This window comes from Pinus tabuliformis, chromosome 1_2, assembly GCF_031772625.1.
Source record: "Pinus tabuliformis cultivar Carrire ecotype Pingquan chromosome 1_2, CPIR1, whole genome shotgun sequence".
Taxonomy (NCBI): Eukaryota; Viridiplantae; Streptophyta; class Pinopsida; order Pinales; family Pinaceae; genus Pinus; species Pinus tabuliformis.
Window position 1 is genome coordinate 353,505,609 of NC_142298.1, and position 7,984 is coordinate 353,513,592.

Below are 7,984 nucleotides of genomic sequence, written 5' to 3' on the forward strand. Positions count from 1 at the left end.
AGTTATCCAGTGATCATGACAAGGCTCCAACAAACACTGACTAAGAATATTCACAACAAAACATATATCAAATCTAGTATTTACTAGATACATCAGAGAACCCACCAACTTACGATAGGAGGTAGGATCTACGAGATCTGAGTCAAAACTCCTCAACTTCTTGAGATTGTTGATCATAGAAGTAGTCATGGGCTAGAAATCCATCATCACAAATTTCAGCAACAACTTGATGATATACTTTCCTTGGCCCAAATATATCTCCCCACACTTTTGCCATGCTTAAAGACCTAGGTAATAGTGCATCAATCCCAAATCCTTCATCTCAAATTCAGTTGCCAACACCTCTTGCATTCTTATATCCTTCGCTCCACACCTGTAATGAATAGATCATCCACATATAGTAGAATAATGACTGGCTCATTATCCACAACCTTGATGTAGAGATTTGGATCAACAGAACTCTTCACGAACCCAATTCTTAGAAGGTATGCATCCATTCTTGCATACCATGCCCTAGGAGCTTGCTTCAAACCATATAGGGCCTTCTTAAGTCTACAAACATGAGTGTCTTTGCTATTTACTTCAAAGCCTTCGGGTTGCTCAATGTATACTTCCTCATCGATGGTCCCATTTAGAATTGTTGGCTTTACATCCATTTGATGGATATTCCATCCCATTGTAGCAACCAATGAAACCAAAGATCTAATGGTAGTATACCTTGCGGTGGGTGAAAAGGTTTCTTCATAAAATATCCCTTCATTTTGAGAGAAACCCCTTGCAACAAATGTAGCTTTGTATTTGTCTATACTTCCATCAACAGCGAGCTTAATCTTGTAGATCCATTTGGAGGTGACAATCGATTTTCCACTAGGTCTAGGAACGATTTCCCAAGCTCCATTCTTCATGATGGATTGATATTCTTCCTGCATTGCCTTCTTCCATACTTCTTGATGAGCAGCTTCTTCAAATGTATATGGTTCAACTTCAATCAGTTTTGTCATATATGCAGCATATCCAAAATATCTTTCTAGCCTTTCGCTTTCTCTAGATGTTCCTTTTGTAGCCCCATGTCCTTCAGCCTCTTCAAGAGTATCTTTTAAACAATTTCGCCTCTTCCTTTGGTTTGATATGATCATAGGTTGAATAGGCTCACTTTGTCCTTCTTCTTCTTCTTGAATTGTAGAGGGATTGTCATGGTGTATTTCTTCTTCTTCGAATATTGGCATATCTTCATCATCAGAATCAATAGAAATGTCTCTGTATCATTTGTAGACATGATTTTCATCAAATATAATGTCGATGCTTACTTCAATATGTCTTCCTTCCTTGATGTAGATTCTATATGCTTTTGCGGAGGTTCTATAGCCAACGAATCCTTTGATGCTTGTTGAATCTAACTACTTTCGCTTGTCCTTTGGAAAGTGGATATAGGCAAGACTCCCAAAGATTCAGAGATGGTCCACACTTGGCTTTATCCATTTTGGCCACTCCATTTTGTTCGGGATAGTAGGAACAATGAGCTTCGTCTTAATTCCAGCTTCTTTACAATATGCAACCAATTCTTTAGAAGTGTATTCCCCACCATTGCCGGATCTCAAAGTCTTTATCTTTCTTTCAGTTAGGGTTTCCACTTCAGATCTAAACTTCTTGAATTTCTCAAATACTTCATCCTTTTTCTTGAGAAGGTAGAGCCATGTCTTTCTAGAGTGATCATCAATGAATGTTACATAGTAAAGATGACTTCGAAGTGATTTGTCCGACATAGACCCACACACATCAGAATGAATGAGGTCTAATATTTCTTTAGACCTTGTTTCACTATTTGTAAATGATTTTCTTGTGCTTTTACCCAAAGAACATCCCTTGCAAACTCCTTCACGGATATTGGAGATGCCATGAACTAATTGATTTAGAGTGGGAATGACCTTGTAGTGTAGATGACCATATCTTTTATGCCATAGCTCAATGGGATTCATTTCCATATGAACTAGAGCTTGAGGAGATGGTGTTATAACTTTATATAATATTCCTTCATGAACTCCAACAACCCTAGCTTTATTAATGCTTGAATCTTTTCCCCAAACCAAAACCTTTCCATCAACAAAGCAAATATATCCCCTTTATCTTCTAACCAAGAAATTGAAAGAAAATTCTTTTTCAAACATGGAACATATAGTATATTGTTGAGATGTAGCTTAGCTCCATTTTCTAGATTCAAAGATGTTGATCCCAGGCCTCTAACAACATAGCTTTTGTTGTCTCCCAATTCCACTGCATGAGAAGATGGTTCCTTTGATAGAGTGTGAAGTTGTTTACTCTCCCCTGTCATATGCCTTGATGCTCCACTGTCAATAATCCATGCATTATCATCATTAAGTGAACCTGTAAGTGCAGCCAAGAACCCTTGGCATTTGACCTTGTTGAATAAATAGTAGAAGATCTTCTTGATCAAGCTTCCTGCAGTATTGAATCCCATTGTTATATAACTTGTCATAGAGTGAGTACCTATTTCCTTCAAGCCAATAGAGTGATCTTCAATCTTCCTTGACCTTAGCTCTGATACCATGTTGAAAAATCAATGCTAGTAGAGTTAGGGTTAGATTTCTCTTTCTTGATAATTACTTGTGAATTATGTTGGCTTCTTTTACTTGTTTGTTATATTATCTTTCATCAAGCAATTACCAAATTATGTGTGTATGAAGATCACAAAAACACAAGACACAAGATGTAGGCACTCTGCCAGGGAAAAACCCCTATCTAGGGGAAAACCCAATCAAAATATCTTCCTTCAATAGTTTTCTTGAGACTCTTCAACCTAGACACAAACCTCCTCCAACCACCAGGTCAGCCTCTCCTTCCAGCAACTTCGACCTTGATGCAGTAGCACTTCGACCCAGCGAATCCAGAATTTCGGCCTTCTAGCAACAGAATCTTCGACCCAGCACTTCCAGAATTTCGACCCTTCCAATAGAAAAACTTTGATCCAGCAACTAGCCCAGTAAATTCGCATAAGAGAGAAAAATAGATACCCAAAATCTTCGACTTTGATCCTTCCAACACTTCTTTTTTCGGAGTTTCGCACTTTTTCTACCTTCTTGTTCTTGGATATCAAACTTGTGAGTGAGATGCTCCAAATGAATTCAAACTACATGTATATATTAGCTTTAGGTGAGGTCAAATTGCCCAGTATGAGGACAACTTCATCTCTTTGAGGCCAACTTGATGTGGAGGTGTCAAATACCTAATTTGACTCAATAATAATTCTTTTTACATTATTCTGAAGCCCAAGAAGGGTCTCATAAAATGTACAATGACTCTAATGATTCAATATAAATCGTAGGAGTCCACAATGGGGACATTAACTAATAAAAGATGACCCAACCATGAAACCCACGCTTTAATAAGTCATTGTAATAATAATAAAAATAATATTTTTCGTTCTTTTAACAAGTACATTAGATAATCACTCAAATACATTTATGAAGACCAAACCTAGTTACATTCTTCAACATAATCATGCATATGTGCTTCATTTGATGAGAACATTCACCAACAACAAGGAGTTGGTGTGCCCTACTATTACACGATTTTCCAGTAGCTTTATATCTCTTCAATCCCCCTTGAATTCTAGTGGGATGTGTAGAGAACGTTTCTTTTAGAGGAGTAACGTGCTTTGTCATTTAGCTGCAAACCAGAGAGAGAGCTCATATGCAAGCTAGTTTCATACCAGGAAAGCTTTTGGGCAGGAGCACAGGAGGTGTGTAGCATTACTGAACCTTTGGTAAAGGTTCTTCGATTAGTTGATGGAGACAAGCCTACAATGGCCTACTTGTAGGAGACCATGGATAGGGCCAAAGAGTCCATTCGCGACTATTATGATGATAAGGGGTATGATTTGTTTGAGAAACAACAACTGATATGGACAGTGATTGATGAGCGATGGAACAATACACTCCATCATCCCATTCATGTTGTAAACCCCGCATTTTCTTACTCCTGTGGTTTCATATTTGATGTTGAGGTCATGGATGGATTTTTCACTTTGTGTTTACAAGATGGTGGCATCTATAGCAGAACATGCAGAAATTTCTAAAGAAATGGAGATATATAGGATGGCAGGTGGCACATTTAGCTTTGACATGGCTATCCATGATAGGAAAACAAAAATGTTAGGTAAGCTTTAATTTATTTCAATTTTCAAATTTCATTGTCTCTTCATACTTTGCTTCAACTTTCAAATTTCAATTTTTTCATATGTTTCTCTTATTTGTTTTAGATGCATGGTGGAGAAGCTATGCTAGCAAAGTACCCAATCTCCAAAAGCTTGGCATTCGAGTGCTCAACCAAACATGTAGCTCCTCTAGATACGAGTGCAACTAGAGTGTATTTGAAGAAAATACACACCAAGAAGCGCAACATGTTATTAAATTTTCCAATTAATTTATTGAATTCATTGAATAAAAAAAATATAATTTATTATTTTTATAATTATTAATTTATAATTTATGACCCTCGTACAGGTTAGAGTCCCAACGCCTTAACGACATGGTCTACGTCTACTACTATCTCCGTTTGTGGGTCAGGCAACTTGAGAGGACACATGACATGGAGGCCATCTCATTGGATGGGATTGACACAACTTCTGCATGGAGGGTTGAGGCTGAGAGGCCTATCATGGAATTGGCCCCAGATTGGTTAGAGGAGAAGGTAGTTGAAGGGATAGCAGCTATAGAGGAGGAGGTGACACCACCTACCATGGTCACCAGTAGAGGACGTGGTCTACCTCCTATGGCTCCTAGTTTTTCAGCTTCTCAAGGACATCAAAGTCTAATACCAGCCCCAAGGCCTTCTTCATCTAGAGGGAAAGTTGTTACAATTTCTCACAAGTGGGGCAAAGAAAATCATTAGTTAGTTGGTTCATTTCATTCTATATGACTCATGATATGAGATGCATTCTTATATTTTTTTTTGTTGATATTTTGAGGCTAAGTCAAGACTCAGGATTCAGGACATGATTCACTATTATGTGTGATGTAGCATTAGACATGTTACACATCTTATATATTAGTTCTCTTTTCCTATTTATGTGTCAATGCATTTATTTTATGTTGTGGATGCTTTAGATACTAAAAAAAATTGAAAAAAATAATTGTATCTTTTTTATTTTTGCCGAATTTTACAATTTTTTTTCCTTTTTCGCACCCTTTCCAATTTAATCACGATCGCGATTATCACAACATTGGTACAAATATTAAAACATAAATATAATACATGTTCACTAGAATAAATCTCATCAATTCCTCCCATCCAAGTGAAATCATCCCTAACCTCTGATTTCCGCTGAAAGGAAAGCATCCCCGATTTCTCGTGACAAAAGGTTGCAGAAAGCATACGGATAAGGAAAAATCATCATGAAGATGGTGATAGGAAAATCAAAGCAGTTTGCAATATGCTCTATGTTCCAAGATTCAGAAGAAATCTTATGTCAATCCGTCCAATTTACCAAGGAATACAAGAACTTGATGGTTGAGCTCTCATTGTTACAATATGACAGCTTATTGTGTTTCCCTTTTTCAATTGATAGTTTGACCAGCAAAAACAAAATCACATATAAGATTGCAATTATGGTTTATTTAAGGCAGTCAAAATCGCTTAAGAAAGGAGTCATATTCACATAAGTCAAAACTGAAATTTGCAGAATAATTTTAAAATGAAGTTCATGAATCCGTCAGTTAATTTAGTCTTTTTCTGATTCCTACCTGTTTCAAAGAGCTATCTATATTAAAAAGTACATGTGAAAAAACATGAAGAATCATATCCTAATAAACAAAGATCTGTACGATGGAAATGTTACCTGTTTTGTTACAACATCATATTCAAGTAAGTATTCCAACAAAGCAACTAATGCCTTTTGGTTCTTCTGAAGTATTTCTGCAGCTTTATCACATGCTGCGTTGAATAACTGTAAGAGATTAAACAACAGGGAAGCCAGTTAATAATACCATATAATGATATTGAGTATGTCAGTATGAGATGTTCTATATTTCTCGAGAAGAATCTTAGTCCTACTATGGATCAAAGTGCCAAATTTCAACCTCCTCCCATTAAACATTCAAAAATTCTAATAGTATGTAAACACAGCAATAACACAGACATGAAAGAAAATTTAGAATCAAACTCATATCAAACCACCTTCTTAACATTGGCTTCAAGTTCATATGCATGATCCTTTCCAATATCAAGAGATTTTCCCTGCATCAACATTAAAAGGAGAATATTGATCAACTAATACATATGAACTGCAGATAACCTTGTATTCTGTTATATCATTATCTTGCAGCATCTAATTAATCACTTGGTGAAGCTGTTTGACTGTGACATGTTTTCAATGTGAAGAAATTAAAGACAGAATGAGAGCATCATGAAAGCAACTCATATCACTCAGCAGCAATTTGAAAGTCAATCAATTGAAGATATTGAACAACATTAACCAATCCTACTACAAGAAAGAGTGATAATTACATATTATGTCATTGTAAAAACTAATAACTTTGCTGAAATTACTTAAGTTGCATCAGAAGCCCACGGGGCTTTGGAATGATGTTGAATGGGTGCACTGTTAAGGCACTCCTTGCGATAGGTCACCGGCTCAAATCCCCCGTGGATCTAGCCTACAAATAAAAGTTGCATCAGAAAAGGATCAGGCTCTCAGGTACAGTAGAATAACCCAGTTCATAGTCACAGGAACCACCCTCCCCCGCTTCCCGGCTGCCCCCCAGGGTTCCAGCCTTGGAACCTGTTCCAACCAGGAGCACTCAGGGGTAGCCCTAGGTAGCATGCTCCCAAAATCTGGGAGCACACTCCGGACCTTTTGGGCATGCTCCCTGCAAATTTGCAACTGTGGTTCTCACAAGGACACTCCCATAGCGATGGCACGCAATCCCAACACACTGAGTGTACACTCCATGGATGCTCCCCAAGCACTACTTAATGATGATGTTAAATTCTTGAAGTAAAAGGAATATCCTTTTACTGAAATTTTTAACATTACAATTAACTCTTTCAAGATGTCTGAGAGTGGGTCCAAGCTCATCAGACTTAATATACTGAAAACAGAATTTCATCCATTCAAAATTCAGCATACTTAACAATTTTCAAAATTTTAGGACCAACGAAATTCCGCGATTTCATTGGATTATATCCCATATGAGGGTACGTCATTGGAATTTAATCAAGAACACCAAGCTCTATATGTACCCTAGTGACGATGTTGTTGATTGTTGAACTCCTTTGTCATGTCCTTAGCAAAAATGTACCCTTCACTCAAGCCAAAATCATTGGCTAGGAATGATAGGCTTTTTGTACCATATTTTAAAGTCTGGATAGGAAATTTCATCAAAACTGGGTGGTTAATGTCCCTGCTACCCACCACAACTGGGTAACCAATAGGAGAAAAATTCTCTCCTCATTTGACAACCAGCCAGCAGCCCTATGATGGTCAACAGATAGCATTATGCAAGATTTCTCCACCTATTGCTCCAATCAGCTCTCTCTCCCATCTGGCATTCTTCTTGAAGGAAAGAGGGTCACCTCGATTGTATCCTCGTTCCCACACTTCACCTGGGAGGTTAGTCTTTGACTCTAGCCCAATGGGACCCCATTTGATGCCTTAGGGTAGGAAAGGCACTCCTGGGTAATCCATACTTACCACTCTCCATCACGCCCAATTATCCATCTCCATTCTTTAGGTTGATAGTAATAGGTCATTGGGATTAGTACCCTATATCCACACCTTCGAGTCAAGGAACGGAAACTTGGCCCCATAGGTTCAAACTTCATGCAGCTGAATGAACAACAAAAACATATAAAACCACAATGGAGAAAAAAAAAAGATGGATGGAATAGATTTGCATGTGGAAAAAAGCCTACCATGAGCTCTAGCCCCCTCATTATCCATCACACAGTTCCTCAAAAATTTAATACT

General features: G+C 37.6%; 1 protein-coding gene across 1 annotated transcript in view; it reads right to left on the reverse strand.

Moving 5' to 3' along the window:
• EMB2458 (FtsH extracellular protease family) overlaps positions 1-7,984 on the reverse strand; it is a 462,403-nt gene that overhangs the window by 104,450 nt on the left and 349,969 nt on the right. The window contains exons 16-17 of the mRNA XM_089395178.1: positions 6,193-6,252; positions 5,855-5,962 (exon numbers count right to left, since the gene is read on the reverse strand). Of these exons, the coding sequence (XP_089251304.1) occupies positions 5,855-5,962; positions 6,193-6,252 (168 nt within the window). The remainder of the gene's footprint in view (positions 1-5,854; positions 5,963-6,192; positions 6,253-7,984) is intronic.